This window comes from Doryrhamphus excisus, linkage group LG6 (assembly GCF_037039965.1).
Source record: "Doryrhamphus excisus strain RoL-2023G ecotype Guam linkage group LG6, RoL_Dexc_Guam_v1.1, whole genome shotgun sequence".
NCBI classification, from domain to species: domain Eukaryota; kingdom Metazoa; phylum Chordata; class Actinopteri; order Syngnathiformes; family Syngnathidae; genus Doryrhamphus; species Doryrhamphus excisus.
In genome coordinates, this window is record NC_136362.1 from 11,907,252 (window position 1) to 11,927,162 (window position 19,911).

General features: G+C 39.7%; 1 protein-coding gene across 1 annotated transcript; it reads right to left on the bottom strand.

Annotated features, from left to right (window-relative positions):
• Window positions 1-1,407: 1,407 nt before the first annotated feature.
• Window positions 1,408-18,243, bottom strand: angptl1b (angiopoietin-like 1b). The gene is made up of 5 exons (XM_058067101.2): window positions 18,062-18,243; window positions 11,904-12,732; window positions 6,126-6,319; window positions 4,194-4,464; window positions 1,408-2,470 (listed from the first exon to the last, which is right to left on the bottom strand). The coding sequence occupies exons 2-5, from the start codon at window positions 12,703-12,705 to the stop codon at window positions 2,280-2,282; spliced, it is 1,458 nt and encodes a 485-aa protein (XP_057923084.2). The 5' UTR covers window positions 12,706-12,732; window positions 18,062-18,243; the 3' UTR covers window positions 1,408-2,279.
• Window positions 18,244-19,911: the final 1,668 nt, after the last annotated feature.

Below are 19,911 nucleotides of genomic sequence, written 5' to 3' on the forward strand. Positions count from 1 at the left end.
TTTCATCAAAATAGTAGTCATGCCAAAATGTTGTGTTGCTGCTGGATGTTCATAATATCCGAATGATACTGTAAGTTTGTATTGTTTTCCAAAACAGTAAGATTTAAGACAACAATAGACAAAGACAGATGAACGCCCACCTTTCACTGATGACTACTTTGAAGCAACACCATTACAAGTAGAATTTGTCTTGAAAGTACTGTATAAACACATTTTGAAAAAGAATGCTATTCCGCCGGCGGAATAGTACCAGCTAAACACTAAACACTGTTTTACCATAGCAACAAGGCTGCAAAATACGGTAATAACACAGCGACCCCTTTATAGTCATTAATAAGCCAATTTAAAACAATAACTGAAGGATAAGCAACTCCAGAGTAATTTACATTGACCATTCTGTGTTTTGAAGGCGACTAATCTTCATCTCCATATCTTAAGACTTAAGTCCATGTTCTGCAAGTTCTCTATTTCATCTCAAAACGTTTTTACTCCGCGAAAACTATTGACACATCGCTCAATTTTTTGCTAAAAATAACTTGAAATCACTAAAACCATTTGTATAGCTGAGAGGTGTTACTGTCCATTTTTGCCAATTTACCGATCACTTTCTGAACAACGCAGAACATATTTAAGCGAAGTTGAGGTATGTAGAGCTTCGAAAGAAGCGTAAAGAAGAAATGGGAGTGAGACAAGAACATTTTTCAGTAAGTAATTTATTGCAAACAAGCATTAAAGTGAAGTAAAGTGTTCATCAGCTGATCAAACGTTGAGACCATCGCTACAAAAAACAACAACAACAACAAAAAAAAGAATACAATGTTGAAAAAATGATTCAGGAATTAACAAATGTTCTCAATTGGGTTTAGATCAGGCGAACGGCTCAGGATAGTCCAAAAAGTATGAGCTTATTCCTCTGGAAGAAGTGCTTTTTCCAAACGGCATTGAAGGCAACTACAGCACTGTTGAGAACTCCATTACTACCACAAAGACAAGGGCCTTCAGTCCCTCCAGAGGGATATCCACCTGCCATTTGACGCCCCTGCACAATCTGAAGCTCCATTGTTCCATTCATTCATTCATTCATTTTCTGCCACTTATCCTTACAAGGATCTAGTAGACATGTTGTTTTAGCAGTACTTTCACAACTATGTACTGTAATGCAAACTTATTATGATCAAAGGAGGAAAAAAATCCAAACCTAAATGGCCTTCTGTGGAAAAAGTTAGAAAATAACTGAGATGAATTGAGATTTCTAGATAATGGCTCTCGCTGTGGTTTGCTGGAGTCCCAAAGCATTAGAAATGGCTTTAACCTTTTCCAGACTGACAGATTTAAATTCATCTTATTCATTAATTTTCTACTGCTTATCCTCACAAGGGTCGGGGGGCGGGGGCCTATCCCAGCTGTCTTCGGGCGAGAGGCGGGGTACACCCTGGACTGGTTGCCAGCCAATCACAGGGCACATATAGACAAACAACCATTCACACTCACATTCATACCTATGGACAATTTGGAGTCGCCAATTAACCTAGCATGTTTTTGGAATGTGGGAGGAAACCGGAGTACCCGGAGAACATGCAAACTCCACACAGAGATGGCCGAGGGTGGAATTGAACCCTGGTCTCCTAGCTGTGAGATCTGCACGCTAACCACTAGACCGCCGTGTCGCCTCCATTGTTCCATTGAAGTATTATGATGGCGCTTCTCTCGCAGTTGCTATGTGATGGTTATTGGACTGAACAACCTTTATTCCTGTGTCTCGACGGACGGCCAATTGGATCCGTCGGTGGAATTGTTTGATTTTTTTTGTTCCGTAACCGTCAGGATTTTTGAATAAGTTTCAAATAACTTGCGTCCAACGCAGCTCAACAATCCGAAGGAAAGGCTGTGGTCTTAAACTTTTGATCAGCTGATGAACAAATTATTTCACTTCAATGCTTGTTTGCTTACTCTATTTTTTTTTTGTTTCACTCCCATGTTAGAACCTTTTTAAATTCCAACAGTGCAAAGTGTAAATTCTTGCAATTTTTTAACCGGTTTTAAAATTTTTGATCAGAGTGTATATATTACTGGTGAAAGGAACGGTAGGTCTTATAAATATGACCCCAAACCTCCCTATTTATGTAACTATCATAATATGCATGTACATATGAACAGAGCAGTCCAGTCTATTAATAGGAGGGATTTCACACCTTCCTATCAATGACGATATTTGACATCACGCTTCTTTAAAAATGAGGTTCAAGTCCACACTGCGTGGACCAGCACAGTCCAGTGTCTCAAGCGTCAATGGGCCGAATCATCAGGCGGACCGACTTCATGGAATAAAAACCTCCGCCATAGTCAGCCCAGAAGATCCCATCCTGGAATTTGCTTCTGTAGACGCCTCCGCTGTACCACACGCCGTTAAGATTGGCTTGGCCGCAAGCGTTGTACCACCAGCCTCCTTTGTGGAAATGGGCACAGTTACCTGCAAGGGAGAGTGGGAATGCCAATAAGAAATGTGTCATTCACTTGTCTCCTTTTGTTCAAATCCATGGTTACTATTTCCTGTTTAAGCACTGCAGGAATGTAACCTCATGTATGTATTGGAATGACCGAAAAGGAAGCTAAAATGGAAGGAAATCCCAGCATCAATTCCCGAGTGTAAGAAGGTTCAGCAAGCCAACTAAAATGAAAGATTGTAAAAATCGAAATTGATGCTGCATTCCATAAAACAGAGGAGTCAGGAATTTCCGACCCTGATTAAGAAAAGTGCTTTGGATGTCTTACTTAATCTGACGTCACATGATAATGGTGGCACTAAAAGATCGTAAAAGATTACACATGAATACATTATCGCGGTCTTCAACCATGTTTTAATGTTATGTATGTAATACTGGAACACTTTGAGGTCAGACGCGCCAAGTGGGCCAATTCCAGCTTGCCAGTAGTCTGCCTTAGATCTTCTTTATTTTTTATTAACTTCATTTTACGGCTGCACGGAGGACGAGTGGTTAGTTCGCAGGCCTCACAGCTGGGAGACCCGAGTTCAATTCTACCCTCGGCCCTCTCTGTGTGGAATTTGCATGTTCTCCCCGTGCATGCGAGGGTAATTGGCGACTCCAAATTGTCCATAGGTATGAATGTGAGTGTGAATGGTTGTTTGTCTATATGTGCTCTGTGATTGGCTGGCGACCAGTACAGGGTGTACCCAGCCTCTTGCCCGAAGACAGCTGGGATTTTATTCTAAACGTGTATTAGTACTTTTATTGCATATTTGTTACCAACCTTTTGAGTGTCCAGTTGCTGTGTGATGATTTTAGCGTTCTTTCTCCGGTGACACCGTGAGTTAGACTGTTATATTGAGTAATGACGACCTGCAATTTCCGATCGGTTGACAAGCTTGTAGTGAGCTGGTGACTGACCTCTGACTTGAGAGTAAAGTAGTGGCGCATACACCAAAAATTACAGTAGGTCAGTTTTTGTGTACAAATTATTATTAACAGAATTGAACAAAAAACTGGGATGGAACCGGCACCCTCTGCCTTAAAAGGTAGCAGCTGTACCATTACACCACCAGGGACAAGTGAGTCAATTCTGCCATTCTGCCAAATCAGTACATTGAAACATAAATATAATATTATAATATTGCTCCCTTGCCACTCAAAAGGTACGTAAGAAATATACAAGACGATTACCAATACGAGTTTAGAATAAAAAACAACAATTTAAACAGATTCTCATTTGTGTTTCTTCCCAGCAAAGCATTTCATCAGCTATGGCTTTTATTCTAAAAGTGTATTAGTACTTTTATTGTGTATTTCTTACCTACATTTTGAGTGTCCAGTTGCTGTGTGATGATTTTAGCGTTCTTTCTACGGTGACACTGTGAGTTAGACTGTTATATTGAGTAATGATGACCTGCAATTTCTGATCGGTTGACAAGCTCATCGTGAAGTCATGATTGACCTCTGACTCGAGAGTAAAATAGCAGTGCATACACCAAAAATTACGGTAGGTCAATTTATGGGTACAAATTATTATTAACAGAATTGAACAGAAAACTGGGATGGAACCGGCGCCCTCTGCCTTAAAAGGTAGCAGCTGTACCATTACACCACCAGGGACAAGTGAGTCAATTCTGCCATTTTACCAAATCAGTACATTGAAACGTAAATATAATCCAAACAACAAGAAAGGTCCATGTCTACCTGAGAAGGCGTCCTTGTCCCGATCCAGAGTAGTGAACTGTTTGCCATTGTGGCTGCTGAGGGAGTCGCCAGCGTTGCCCCGATACGTGCCCAATCTCAGTCGGTAGCCCTCGCTCTCGGGCTCCAGGTGGAAACTACTGTACTGAGCGTAGACCTTCTTCCCCATCCAGTCCTCCAACTCCACCTGTAGCTTGTAGTCACCCTGACGCCCCAGCTTGTAGATGCCTTCCAGACCGAGCCAATACTCCCCGTCGATGTTCCCAAAACCACTCTGCAGGAAGATTAAAAGGAAGGTTGCACAAAGATGATAGAAAATGATGTATATTGCTTGTATAAGGATGTTTGTTATGATTCTAGAAGTTCAAATGTAACATTTCATTGACATATGACATTTTTTCTTGAATATTTCAACTGACATTATTATTTTTCCTCATAGGTTTATGAGTTTATTCACGTTAAATAGCAACTTTTAAAAATATTTACAATACAATAATTTTTGCTTCATATTTTGACTTTATTTTCCTATTTTATTCAATTTCTGCTGTTGTTTTTATAGAGATTAAAACTATTTAAACTGTGAAATTTTCTTCTTGTAATTATCACTTTGTTGCCATAATGTTTTGACTTCATCCTCGTAACATTATAACTTTTTTATAACAAAAAACCTTTTACTAACTTATTTGTTGTTATGTTTGTTTCTCATATTTCTTAATATTTCATATTTATTTATTTCATATTTATATATGTTTTCCTTGTGTGAAATCATGTTGCACACTCCTGTGCAATACTATGTGTATATTTTGGATATCTTGTATATATCTTGTATATATCTTGTTAAATTGTCTTTTTTACTCTACTTTATATACTTTTTTGTTTTTTTAAACTTGACTACTGCACTGAAAAGAGAAGCTCTCCAATTTCGTTGTACATCTTGTATAATGACAATAAAGGCCATTCCATTCCAGGCCATTCCATTCCATGACTTTTTCTCATTAGATTAATTTTTTTTGTTATTTTACTTTATTTTATTCTTGTAAAATTACTGCTGATTTTTCCATTTTTGCTGTTTTTTGTTATTATATTTTTAGAATGTGCCACTGATCCGCACTTGATTTGTTTGTTTTTGACACTTTTCTTATGTTTGAGAACATTCGTGCAAAATATGTGGACAAGTAATGCTGGAAAATATGCATCAGTCCTCAGTAAACCGGGTCCAGTCCAATCCCGCGGACCTCATCAATCACAAATGGGAACACTGACTTGGGCGTTTGCGTTTTTGTGACTAACCATGAACGATGTCTGCGTCTGGCCATGTGCCTCCAGAACACTTTACTCAGTCGAGATGCTTGAGGTTTGCAGCAACTGTGGATTAACGAAGTAAGCCAACCTATGATGAATGACTGAGAGTTTCATTCCGGGGGGGTTGGGAGGGCCTCCCCACTCGGGCTGCATGTGTGCTTATGGCGGCTTTGTGGGAGATCACGGAGGCAAATCAATGTCAAATGGAGCAATTTAGCTCCCACTTTGACATTTTCTTACTGAATGGAACACAGGATGGCGAACCGAGTTTACCGGCAGCGACAAACTCCACCTATTCCTCACAGACCTTGATGAGAGGGTTTCCGTGTAGCGGTACGCGCTAAGCCAAAGCAGCCCTCCATCCAGGAAGGCACCGCAGTAGTAGCGGTTTTGGAAAGAAACCCCTACAGATTGAGCTGTGGAACATATCTTTGCTGTGGGCCATCTAAGGTTTCATGATGGAAATCTCAACCTAAAAAAGCACACTGCTGACACGGCACTATATTTTACAATGAAAACACAAGGACCGTGACCTATAGGAAATAGTCCCCCCCCCTCGACAAGGTTCCTGTGGGTCCTATAAGGAAGCACTGTTATCTCTGGATGATGTATTCTGAGGTTGGGGAAGCCCACCTTGTAATTTTCCCAGTTCCTGAAGAAGTTAACAGAACCGTCTTTCCTCATCTGGATGACAGTCCAGCCTCCGTTGTCCATGTCCTGCTCACACCAGACCTGCAGGGACCTCTCTGTCTCGTCGGGTTTGATCAGGTACATCCCGCTGGTGATGTGGCCGGCCTCTTGAGCCTCCAGACAGTCTCTGAATGGACCTTTAGGGCAAAACCAACAGGATAATGGGAAAATAATAAACAAAATAATACTTTGTAATGTAATTACATAATACATTTGACCAAAGAGATGATAGTGTAGAGTTTTTAAAACCAACAACCTTTATTTGTAGTTGCTATTAAGACGTTAAATGTGATTTTGAGCATTCTTTGTAAGATGACAACTTTGTGTTAAGTTGCTGTGTGATGATTTTAGCAAAATGGTCTCAAAATAATGTTGCCATTATAATTTATTGTGTGACAAGCCAGCGCTACGCCGTTGAACGTTCTTGGTGTGTTAAGTTGCTGTGTGATGATTTTAGCACATTTTAAGTTTCCTCATAGCTTGTGATTGGCTCCTACCAAAGAGGGAGCTACCGTTTCCTCATAGATACTGTGTACTCATTACTTTAATTAAAAAATGGTGTCAAAATAATGTTGACATTATAAATTATCGTGTGACAAGCCAACGCTACGCCGTTGAGCGTTCTTTGTAAGATGGCACCTTTTGGGTGTTAAGTTGCTGTGTGATGATTTTAGCACGTTTTGAGTTTCCACATAGCTTGTGATTGGCTCCTACCAAAGAGGGAGCTACCGTTTCCTCATTGATGACAATTTTAATGAAAATGTTAAATACTTCCGATAAATTTAAATTCACTGCTTTAGATACTGTGTACTCATTACTTTAATTAAAAAATGGTCTAAAAATAATGTTGAGATTATAATTTATCGTGTGACAAGCCAGCACTACGCCGTTGAGCGTTCTTTGTAAGATGACACCTTTTTGGTGTTAAGTTGCTGTGTGATGATTTTAGCACGTTTTAAGTTTCCTCATAGCTTGTGATTGGCTCCTACCAAAGAAGGAGCTACCGTTTCCTCACTGACTTGCGAGTGGCACAGTATTTCAACAATTAGTAGTAGTTCTGAAGTATCGAAGATGTCACAAGATGTCGTAAATGTCGCAAGGTTCAAAGTTTATACCCCGGAAATTACAGTGTCATGTTTTTTGTTGAATTAATTTTGATGATAATTTTAATGACAATGTTAAATACTTCCGATAAATTTAAATTCACTTCTTTAGTTACTATATACTCATTACTTTAATTCAAAATGGTCTCAAAATAATGTTGACATTATAATTTATCGTGTGACAAGCCAGCGCTACGCCGTTGAGCGTTCTTTGTAAGATGACACCTTTTGGGTGTTAAGTTGCTGTGTGATGATTTTAGCACGTTTTAAGTTCCCTCATAGGTTATGATTGGCTCCTACCAAAGAAGGAGCTACCGTTTCCTCACTGACTTGCGAGTGGCACAGTATTTCAACAATTAGTAGTACTTCTGAAGTATAGAAGATGTCATAAGATGTTGTAAATGTCTCAATGTTATACTCTGGAAATTACAGTATCATGTTGTTTGTTGAATTAATTTGGATGACAATTTTAATGAAAATGTTAAATACTTCCGATAAATTAAAATTCACTGCTTTAGACACAGTGTACTCTCTTAAATGTATGACATTTTTCTCACAAATTTTGTAAGAAATTTATGACTTTATTCTCAAAAATGATTTTATCGTAACAGGCATCGCCTGAGACAGCTATGAAAAGGGGGGACTTACGTGACCCTTGGCCTATTTTACTTTTTTACAACTTTTTGGTGATAAATGTATGATTTTTTTCTTGTAAATTTAAAAAAGTAATTAAGTCCAACTTTTCTGAAATTTTTTTTCAGAAAAATTTTTTGGGACTTTTTTCTTGCAAATTTAAAAAAGTCTTGAAAAAAATTTTGAGGCTAAATTCCTAAATCTACAATTTTTTGTTTCAATATTACATTAATTAAAAAATGTTCTCAAAATAATGTTGACATTATAATTTATCATGTCATCGTGGCAAGCTAGCGCTACGCCGTCTCTTCCAGCAGAACTTGATCCATTTGTGTGTTATACTCACTTACGTAGTATAACAACCTGAAACACGACGGTAATCTGTCGGAAAAAGGTGGGGTATATATCAATACGATATCAAAATTAAAGATGAGGTACTCCAATGTTTTTGCTTTAGGAGCCATTTTTTATGACCATTGTTGCAAGACACTGAAGTAGATACTAAAGAAAACTTTTACTCCAAGTTGATGGAGTAATAGAAAGCACATTTATCGAGGTTTGCGCTGCAAAATGTCTGAGAAAAACACAGGAAAGAGAGGCTAATTAGGTCAGCTTCTAATTAATTAGCGGCCCTCAGTCTTGTATATGTCTGCTTTTCATCAAGATATTTCCTTAAACCTCGGGATTTTAAATTGCAATCACGTGTGCCGCAGTCAACAGGAAAGTCACCCCGGCCCGGCTAATGATATAATAGCGACATAAAGGTATACTGCCTGTTGACTTTATGAAGTATTAATCACTGGATTTGGTAACCCTGAGGCGCTTTGTGGTTTGCACCCATCGTGCCAGTCTGGGTTCGGTCCACGTCTGCAATGCAATGGAACAGTCTGGTAACGGATCATTTCCATATACAGCTGCACTGAAACCTTACACACTTTATTATTCTTGGGTGAGGGGTGGGCTAAATGTGCGAGGAATTTCTGTTGATGAGCAAAATCGGGCTTGCGAGGTGTTTTTTTTTTTTCTTTGCTTTGCTTTAAGTCCCCAGCCTCCGTTCAGACATTACAGCATTTTTGTTTCCATTCTGGTGTTTGCTCTTTCTGTCGAGCAAGGAGTGGTGCTGCAGCTGAATGTGCAGATTTTAACCTTTGAAAACGGGGCCGTGGGACCACCTGCAGCTGCACTCCAAGTGAGTGCGTATAATGTTGTTATGGTTGACCTGCAAAGTGGTGAATGCCCTGCAAATGAATGAATAAATCCATAGAAATGTATAGATCCTGTATTTGCACGTTTATAGTGCTCACTTAAACTGTGACCCATACAGCGGAACTACCAAATTCAAACGCCTCTAAAGTGGTCCAAGTAGGAAGTTTGCGGAAAAAATTATCTCAAAGCGTTTTTTCACAGCATGAAAATTGAAAAATCAGCAGTAATATAACAAGAATAAAGTCAAAATATATATTTAAAAAAAGAACAAAATCAAAATATAAACAAAAATAATCTAAAAAAGAGCTCTAATTTATGACAATAATGTCATAATATTATGAGGAAAAATAACATAATTTTAGTTGCATAATGTTGAAATATTAAAAAAAAATTCAAGTCGTAATATGATGAGCAACAACACACCAAAACGACAAATAAATATTACTTTTTGGGAAATTAGGTGCCAAAAAAAGTTATAATTTGTCAACATATGGCTAAAAAAATTTAAATATTGGAAAATGTGAAATAAAACCGGTTGTAATTTTACAAGAATAAAGTCAAAGTATTACAAGTAAGAAATAGAATTCTAACCACAAAAACATCAGAATATGAGTATAATAATATGTGAATAAATACTGCAATACTTTTCACATAGTTTCAAAATTTAGTCGGAATATTATCAGAAACAAAAAAAATAAAGTTGTAATGTCTGCAATTTTAGCTTAGGGAAAAAGTCCAACATTTATGGGAATAAAGACATAAAATTCCCAATTGAAAATATATAAAGACTCTACAAGAAGAAAGTTGAAATATTTGGAAAATGTAAAAAAATGCAGATATAAATATGAAAATATTTGGAAAATAAAAAAAAAACTGCAAAACTGGGGGGGGAAATGGCAAAGAGTGAAGTTGATACAAAAGAATTTTCCCCTATATCAAAAAAGCTGAGATGCATTTAAAAAAAAAAATATCACAGTCAATCACATGAAGCATTCACACCTACCAACGAGTCCAATGAACCTAATCTGACTGCAAAAGCATTCAGAGAAGATGCAAACTCCACATGGAGAGGTCACAGCTGCTCTCAAACCCAGGACCACCTGGCTCTGCGGCAGACGTGTTAACCACATTTCCACTATGCTGCCCAATATCAACAATACAATTAAATAAATATGAATTACATAATCGGTAAGTGAATTTTACCAATGAAATATAAACGTAAATACACACTATACGATACTTGTATACTATAAATAGCCATAAGTTGACATTCATTTGACAATATATTGTTTTTCATTGGCCCAGAGAAGCTTGCCTTGAGGGCAGCTTTTTGAATTATCAAAAAGCCGCAAAAAGTCTAAATAAAGCAAAGCATGGGAACAGAGTTAAACCTCTGACGCTTGCCGAGTTGGAGTCTTGTAAAATCGAGGGCGTCAACACACAACGTGGTTCAGATTGTTAAGTTGAAGTGACTTCAGAGGGGCACATCTTCCCCCTGAAAATACAGGTTATGTTTCAAAACTTCCACAAATCACGAGGGGGCGGGGGTTGGGTGTTATCGTGTGGCATCACGAGGGACAAAACAGGACACAATGCGCCTACTTTGCGGTGATTGAGGGCTCCCGAGGACATCCGGAGAGCAGCCGAACCCCACTTTAAAATTTTGTCGATATAGGCGTTTATGTTCCATAACTTCCACAAATTCCTGTATCACGAAGCGCGGGGGGGGGGGGGGGGATGCCACATTCCTGCTGTCATGTGGCATCACCAGGGACAAAACAGGACACAATCAATGAGCCTACTTCGCTGTGATTGATCACACTTTGAAGGGCTCCCGAGGACTTCCGGAGAGCAGCCGAACCCCACTTTAAAATTTTGTCGATATAGGCGTTTATAATAAATGTGGTGGAAATGTGGTCATTACACGTTGTTTGCGGGACTACCCATGTTTTTAAAAAAAATCTGGTAGACCCACTGATTGTAGTGGAAAAAGGCTATGAGCAACTCCAGACATCTTGTAACACTTGTTCTGCTACATGTATGACACTGATAAATGATTACTTTCAGCTTGCTCTTCTGACCCTTCAACATGACCAAGACAGGCTTCAGCAGAATAACCATGAAATGCAGAACATTTGGACCCTTCAACATAACTAAGACAGGCTTTAGCAAAATAACCATAAAATGCAAAACATTTGGACCCTTGACTAGAAGTTCTAACCTTGGAGACCTTATCATCATCATTTCTGTGGCGACTAACTCACCTTCAGCACTAAAGTTTGTCTGAGGAGGTTTCTGGACTTCCATCGTGCCACTTGTGGGTGACGGTCCAGACGGAGAGCCCCTTTCACGGACAAACCCCCCACTGTTATCTCCCCGGATGTCATTGGTGAAACGTGGCACATTAACGGGAATATTTTCATGGGAGGGCCCAGTGGTGCAGAGGACACAATGCGCTGACTTTGCTGTGATTGATCAAACTCCAAAGGGCTCCCGAGGACTTCCGAAGAGCAGCCGAACCCCACTTTATAATTTTGTCGATATTGGAGTTGATAATAAATGTGGTCATTACATGTTGTTTGCGGGACTACCCATGTTTAAAAAAAAATCAGGTAGACCCACTGATTGTGTTGGAAAAAGGCTATGAGCAACTCCAGACATCTCTTCTGACCCTTCAACATGACCAAGACAGGCTTCAGCAAAATAACCATAAAATGCAGAACATTTGGACCCTTGACTAGAGACCTTATCATCATCATTTCCGTGGCGACTAACTCACCTTCAGCACTAAAGTTTGTCTGAGGAGGTTTCTGGACTTCCATCGTGCCACTTGTGGGTGACGGTCCAGACCGAGAGCCCCTTTCACGGACAAACCCCCCACTGTTATCTCCCCGGATCTCATTGGTGAAACGTGGCACATTAACGGGAATATTTTCGGGCACCACCTGCACCATGGGAGGGCCCAGCGGTGGCGGCTCTTGTCTGCGATCGTGCATCTTCATACAAGTTTCTTCCAGAGCTCCAATGACCACTGACTGGTTGTTGACTATTGCTGATAGGGCAGCGTATTTGGCCTCCAGGTCCTTGTAGCGGGAGGACAGGCGCAGTGACTCAGCGGTGGCATTAAGGATGCGTGTCTCCAACTGAGCCAGCTCCAGTGAGTTGTCCCTCTTCCTGATGATTTCGTGCAGCAGCTGCATGTAGAGCTGGGTCACCCTGGAATTCATGTTCCTGCTCTCTTTCCTCAGCAGCTTCATCTCATTCACCAAGTTGCCGTCCACATCCACTACCAACTTCAGCGTCTCCATCTCCCGTCTTTGCCTGGACAGAAGATCCCGCACCGCAGCCACATCAAGGCGCGTCACTCTATCTTTGTCAGGGACGGGACCTCGGGCCGCGCAGATGGGGCCCGTGATCTTCTGCTCAGGAACCAGGAAGGTGTAGGAGCACCTTTTGTTTTCTCCATTTGCCTCCGGAGCTCTTCGAGTCCGAGAGAGGATGGGGTTCTTGGTGAAGGCTTCACTGTTGCTCCAGAGGGACAAACCAAAGAGAGTAAACAAGCTCCACATTCCGGGTCCCATGGCTTCTCTCTCGATTTATCACCACTTCTGTGAACAAAGAATACAGAATATTTTATTTGATGTTTTTGTTGATTTATTGTTTAGAACTTCCAGCCAAAGCAAAATGTATGTCTTATGTATGTATGTGTGTCACTCAGACCCAAGGCCACTGGTTGCTATTTGGAATATTCTCATAAATATTCAAGCACTGTCATTTTCATAAAATGCCTGAGGTTTTCCTAAAACCGACTGGCCGCTGACTAAAGGCTACTAACTGATGACTACAAATCAAACTATGAACAAAAACATGCAGACGGAACTGAAAGACACTTTGCTTTAGGCCTCTTATGGGAACAGTTGAGGGAAGACGTCTGTCCCAGTGCACAAACTAGGGTCCAATAAACACTGACATTTGACCTGAAGGCATGCACAGCCTACTAATATGTACACAGTAAAATATGATTGTAAGATTATATGTTTATAATCTTACAATAATTTCATGATTATATGGTTTATTTGATTTACAGGCTCATAACTATAAAATGCACTAATTATCCACAGAGCCATGTAAGAAGAGCAGCACTCACTGGGCACAAAATATAGCAGAACCTTGGTTAGCAGAACCCATCCGTCCATATATTTTCTATGCCACTAATTGTCACTAGGGTCACTAGGGTATGCTGGAGCCTATGCCAGCTGTTTTTGGGCGAGAGGTGAGGGTACACGGCACATATAGACAAACAACCATTCACACTCAAATTCATACCTATGGACAATTTGGAGTCGCTAATTAACCTAGCATGTTTTTGGAATGTGGGAGGAAACCGGGGCCGGGTTAGCAGACAATTGGACTGTTCATTTTGGTTTTTATGGGCTGCACGGCGGTTGAGTGGTTAGCACGCAGACTTCACAGCTAGGAGACCAGGGTTCAATTCCACCCTCGGCCATCTCTGTGTGGAGTTTGCATGTTCTCATCGTGCATGCGTGGGTACTCCGGTTCTCCCACATTCCAAAAACATGCTAGGTTAATTGGCGACTCCAAATTGTCCATAGGTATGAATGTGAGTGTGAATGGTTGTTTGTCTATATGTGCCCTGTGATTGGCTGGCCACCAATCCAGGGTGTACCCCGCCTCTCGTCCAAAGACTGCTGGGATAGGCTCCAGCACCTCCAACCCTCGTGAGGAAAAGCGGTAGAAAATGAATGAATGAATGAATGTTCTTCATATGTTTCTCCTAAAAATGCCTTAGGAGAAATGAAGTGACACATTAATTCCAGAAGATCCAACTCTCATAAATTAAATCATGTAAATCATGTAAATCACAAATTTCCGGTGTATAATATCCGGTGTCTTATATATTTCTTTGCTACTTTTTGAGTGTTAAGTTACTGTGTGATGATTTTAGCACTGTGGGTAATGGACTGTTTTATTGAGTGATGACCTCCTGCAATTTCTGATGGGTTGACAAGCTTGTTGTGACTTCCCTTAATGCTCGTGAGTGGCACCTTCCAAAGAAAGAGCTACCACGGTACCTTAAATGATTAGTAGTAGGTCTGATGTGTAGGAGATGTCACAAGATTAGAATGTGGTCATAAATTAGCTGGAGTCGCCAATTAACCTAGCATGTTTTTGGAATGTGGGAGGAAACCGGAGTACCCGGAGAAAACCCATGCATGCACAGGGAGAACACGCAAACTCCACACAGAGATGGCCGAGGGTGGAATTGAACCCCGGTCTCCTAGCTGTGAGGTCTGTGCGCTAACCACTTGACCTGTTTTAAAAAAAATGCAATCGGCTAGAAAATCATTGCTGTTTTATTTAATTTTTTTCTGTTATTTTATTATTTTTTCTTGTTTTTTTTCTTAATTAATTAATTTTAATTTTTTTTTTTTTTTTAGAATGTGCTCAGGGCCAGTTTGGACACCGCTTACATAAACAAACTCAATAGCTCTGACTGATGTAAACAAAACACTTCTTCCCAGAAATAGGGGCAGCTGTTTTTACATCAAATGTGTATTTTTCAATCATTTTGTGGTCACTTAGTTCAATTTCCTACCACACTACCGGAAAAGACTGCACTGTAGTGAAGATGTGAAGGTTATATCCTTGCTATACTTGCTAACTGCAAGGTCAGTCTAAAAGTGAAAAGACTTCCCTTCTGCTCTTGGAAGCACGGAGCGTCTGGTTGACTTGTGGTGGAGTAGGAGCCATGACACCCACCCAGCCACCCACCCACCATACCTCAGTTATATTTCCAAAGTATTCACTTGTGGGTTTAATTATAACCCCTTGCCAGGTGTCTGGGTGTGTTCAAGTGCTTTTTAATACGTCTGTCGATCTGTAGCCTATACCTGCACTGCATGAGTTAGCATGCTGATGGAAAATGAATATCAGAAAATAGTCCCTTGTGGATGTAATAAATTTATTGAGCTCCTCTGACTACTTTCAAAGTGTGTTATCCCTTCTTGGATGGAAAAAAATGAGAAATTATGTGAGAAATGAAGGATATTGATGGGTTTCAGAAGCAGCAGGAGGAGGAGCTGTCACCGATTTATGAGTGCTGTTTTATTGAGCCGACTTTTGGCAGGAGAACGCGTGTGTGGGGGTTCTTATTGGTCTTGACAGGATATCAAATGGAGAAGCTGTGGGTGACGTTCAAGTGTCTGAAAAGTAAAAGATGCTTGTCTCCGTCTTCAATAAGCAGGCTTGGCTCCGTAAGTAGGCCTGTAATGGGGAGCCAGCTTTGAGCTGATTTTGGCACAGCGGCGGGCCGCAGCCATCCAGAAGGTCGTCTTGCGACTCCGGCCAAGGTTATAAAAATGGTCTCAAACACTTGGCCCGCGAGCCAAATGTGGCCCACAGGACACTACTTTGAGGCCCCCGCCTTGATATAAAAGTTTAATGTTAGTGCGGCCCGCGCAAGTTTGATATGGATGCTGTATGGTATCATGTACCCAGAAAAAAATTATTACGTTTGATTAATGTTCATGTTAAAGGTTAAATAACTGTTAATAGTTACCCTCCCTATCCGTGTGGAAGTGGTAAGTTTTTGGCTGTTTAAGTTTAAAGGAAATAACTTGAAGGCTACCGTTTAGGTCGCTAGCTCTCTAGTTTGCGAGTTAGCATGTGTCTCAAGACCCTGCAGTTGCGCAATAAGTTGTAAATAAAATGAGTATAAATGTGACTATAGTCGTGTTTTGTCATGTCTACAGGGCTCTAATAATGCTTTGTTAATTTTAATCTGAAAAAAATAATTTGTCTACCCACCAACTATATGTGGTTTCTTAAGTTTTTATTATTTGGTGTTTTATTATGATTATAATATTTATTTATTACTGATTGATTGATTTTCTTTATTCTTGATTTGTTTTTTTTCATCTTATTTTGTGTAGAAAAATAAAAACTAAGATATTTGAGAACAGTGGAATGTTTTATCAGAGCTTTTCTTGTAGAAAATCAAACCAAAGCAGAGTTTTAAAATTTTTTTTTTTTTTTTTTTTTTTTGAAAACCTGATGCGGCCCAGTCTCAGACCCAGACCCGAGCTCCAGTGGCCCCCAAGTAAATTGAATTTGAGACCCCTGCTGTCCGACCTACTTCTCAGTGGAGCGCATTAAGTCCAACAAGTGGTTATCACAAATGCCAGAAAAGGCACAATAAATAACCCAGGAGGTTGCGTTGGATAATTCCTGTGGTGTTCTCTGATGAGTCGGTACCACAGTTAATGGGACAGATCCCAAAGTTGAAACCGCTGCTCGAACAGAATAATGCTCTTTTGTCGACATCACTGGAAAAATATGCTCACAAGTTTTTGTGTGTGGTTTAAATCACAATAACTCAGAGAAAGGCTGTTATATATGCTACACAATCTGCTGCTTGTTGCATGGCGTTAGGAGGAGCCATCTGAGGGGAAAGGAAAAGACACTTTAAGGAAAATGGGCCACGTGTCAAAGCCTTGAAACGCCTTGGCAATGTCAGTCACTTCATTTCACCCACAGGGTATTTTTTTTCCCCGTCTTTCTCTAATCACCGCTCGTCTCCCTCGATTGCTTGGTCTCTCCGCAATTGGCCCGTCTGCTCGTCTCCGAGCTCCTAATACGAATCTCACAAGCAGGAGTGACAGTGTTTACACAGAGGCTCGTCAATGCAGGCCTGTGGATCTCATTCATCGGCCTCCTGGCTGTCAATCAACGCTGCACGAGCCAGCAGCGGCTGACGTTTTCTTTGTTGACCTATTGAAAGTCACTTTTCACCACCTCAGCCGGGATTTTGGAAATAAATATTCCAAATAGAGGATGTTCCTTCAAGCCAACTGACCTTACATCAAGTTCAGAAATTGATATTACTTTTCAGGGAATACTGTTTTTGAGGTTACATGTACTGTGCCAATTAGCCCACTTTTTTTGTGGGTGGGGGAGTGGGGGGGAACAGACGGAACTCATCAGAGTGTCTGTTTAGGTCCTGAGGGATGACACACGAGCTTTGTGTATACTGTTTATACTCAGGAGCTCCATGATCATACAATTCTAAACATGGTTCCATACAGCAAAGAGCAAAACTCTGCATTTTTGCCTTTTATTACACAACGGTACACCCCCCTTTTTTAGGCGAGTGGCAAAAACTCATGAGTAATTGATACGCCCGTAAAAATGTCTATTTTTAACACACGGCTCGCTCTCCCTCCCCCTCCAAACCCTCCTTCTAGCTTGACGTTAACGGATATAAACATATTAGATTAGAGCCAGCTCCAAAACTTCTTCCTTATATGCCTCACATATTTATTAAACATATTTTAAAGTATAACATATATAGGTACTGAATGATAATGTAAATTGATCCATGAACAGATGAAATTGGAGTCACGGTGTAGAAGTTATAAATAAGTTTCACACAAACAGGGGTCACTGAAGCTATACAGGTCAAATAGGGGTCATATAATACACAAAAATGATTTTGAGTATTCTAAATATGTATAAAAAAATGAATATATACAACATTTTAGTGTTGATGGAAGTGCTTCTGAGTTCCCAGCATGCTTTGCGGCACTTGTTTGGTTGTCCTATGTGTGTCGTGTAATGCTGTGTTGTCATTTTTGTGTTTGCAATGTTGGCTATTGCCTCCACAATTAAAGATCACACTGGCCATATTAATATTTAACATTGATGTGAAGTCGAGGGCCAATTTGCTGCATTATAGGAACTATGGTGCCTTCAAGGACTGCCAAATAAAGTGCGAAATCTCAATGTTTCAGCAAAAAAATATAATAAATACTGTGTATTTTTGGATTTAGGGTAAACGAGGAAAAAACAGCCAATTTTTAGAGATTAATCCTTAGAGTAATTAATTAATTAATCCTTAGAGATGAAATAAAATCTCACCTCTCTCAGTTGGGGTCAGTCAGTCGTCCACGAGACACAGCTTGACAGGTCCAGGTCTGTGTTTCAGCTGTGTTGAGGTTTCATTCCCTCCATGCTGTCCTTGCTCTCATTGAGAATAAAGGGCCGGCACGGAGCTGCAGCACAAGCCAACCCGGCCCCGGTAGGAGAACACCAACAGAGGGTGGTCCATGTGCAAAAAGAGGGAGGCTGATGGTTTGATTTTCTCCGTAGTTTGCAGGAAAAAAGGAAGCTTTGGCCCTGCCTTCTTTCACTGATGTCATGCAAAGTTTCGCAAAGACCGATACACCCCTTCTCAGATAACCACAATTGGTTAAATTTAAAGTCCTGATGTCATTTTTTTTTAAACCTCTGTTCTGAAGCGTGCATTTTTTTTTATTGTTTTACTCAAACTTAATCCACTGCATGATTTTGACAGTCCAGAAGTTTAGGATGATCATCAGTGGTCTGTTTTCGATTCGTTTTCCCCTGTCGATGGTGTGTGTGTACGAGCCAAAAGCAATTGGCAGCTGTGTTTATTTGCTTATGAAGACAACGTGCAGCGGGTTGCAGCCCCTTGAGGTAAATGTTTTGAAATGAGACGCAATTGATGCATGGAGACGGTCTGCACAAGGAGACGTGTTTAAACCAAGTGGGGGGGACAGTTTTGCTTATCGCATTCAAGAGGGGATGTTTTTTGTTTTTGGAGAGTGTGATAGCATAGTCCTGTGTTTATGTGTGTGTGACTGAGAATGATTGACGGGTGGTAATGGAGGTGATTCTTTTAGGTCAATTCATTTAATCATCCTGGTTTGGGTAGCAGGGAGCTGGAACCCATCCCAGTCATCTGCTACAGTCATCCCTCGTTTCGCGGTTAATAAATTGAATATTTTTATATTTATAGCAGAAAAAACCTGTTTATGTATGTTTTGTTTGTAAACATTATTAGAGCCACGGAGACATGAAATAACAACCCTATAGTCACTTTTACACTCCTATTATTTTTGGTTTATACCACATTGCAAATGTATGGCAAAAAGCCACCGCTGCATAGCATGCAAGCGAGCTAACAAATTATTTCTTAGAAACTTTTTGCGTTTATACAATAAGGGCCACAATGGAACCCCCCCTCTGAGATTTCAAGAATAAAGTTGTAATTTTACAAGAATAAAGTCATAATTTTAAGACAAAAAAGTTATAACTTTGTGAGAATAATGTCATAAATTTACGAGAATTAAGCCATAAATCTGTGAGAATAAAGTCGTAATGCCAGTTTTGACAAAGTATTGAAATCATTTGAAATTTTTTTTGAAAAAAATTTGAAATAAAGTCATAAATGTACAAGAAAAAAATCTTAATTTTATGCTACAGGCATTGTCTGAGACAGCTATGAAAAGGGAAACTTTGGCACTGGACCAAAGGGCCCATAAATTTACGACTTTTTTCCGGTAAATTAAGAACTTTATTCTTGTAAGTTTGTGACATTTTTTGGTAATAATTTGATTTTTTTTTGTCGGAATTGTGGGAAATTTATGACTTTATTCTTGAAATATTATGATGGTTTTTTGATTTGTTCTAAAACTTCTAAAACTATGACAATTTCTTTATTCATATGTATTTTTTGTCGTAATCGTCATACAGTTACAACCTTATTCTCGTGATATTATGAAATTTTTTCTTGTAAATTTAGAACTTTATTGTTGTAAGTTTCCAACATTTTTGTTGCAATATTATGAATTTTTTCAGAATTATGGGAAATTTACGAGTTTTTTGGTTTTTTGTAATAAATGTACAGCTTTTTTTAATCATAAATTAAAAAATTGATTCTTGTAAGATTACAACTTTTTTAATGT

Excerpts from the sequence above, each read along its gene's own strand:
- angptl1b (XM_058067101.2), bottom strand. The coding sequence starts at position 12,705 with ATGGGACCCGGAATGTGGAGCTTGTTTACTCTCTTTGGTTTGTCCCTC. Across the intron at positions 4,465-6,125 it reads GGAACTGGGAAAATTACAAG|AGTGGTTTTGGGAACATCGA; the intron begins GTGGGCTTCCCC and ends ATCTTCCTGCAG. Across the intron at positions 2,471-4,193 it reads GGACAAGGACGCCTTCTCAG|GTAACTGTGCCCATTTCCAC; the intron begins GTAGACATGGAC and ends TCTCCCTTGCAG.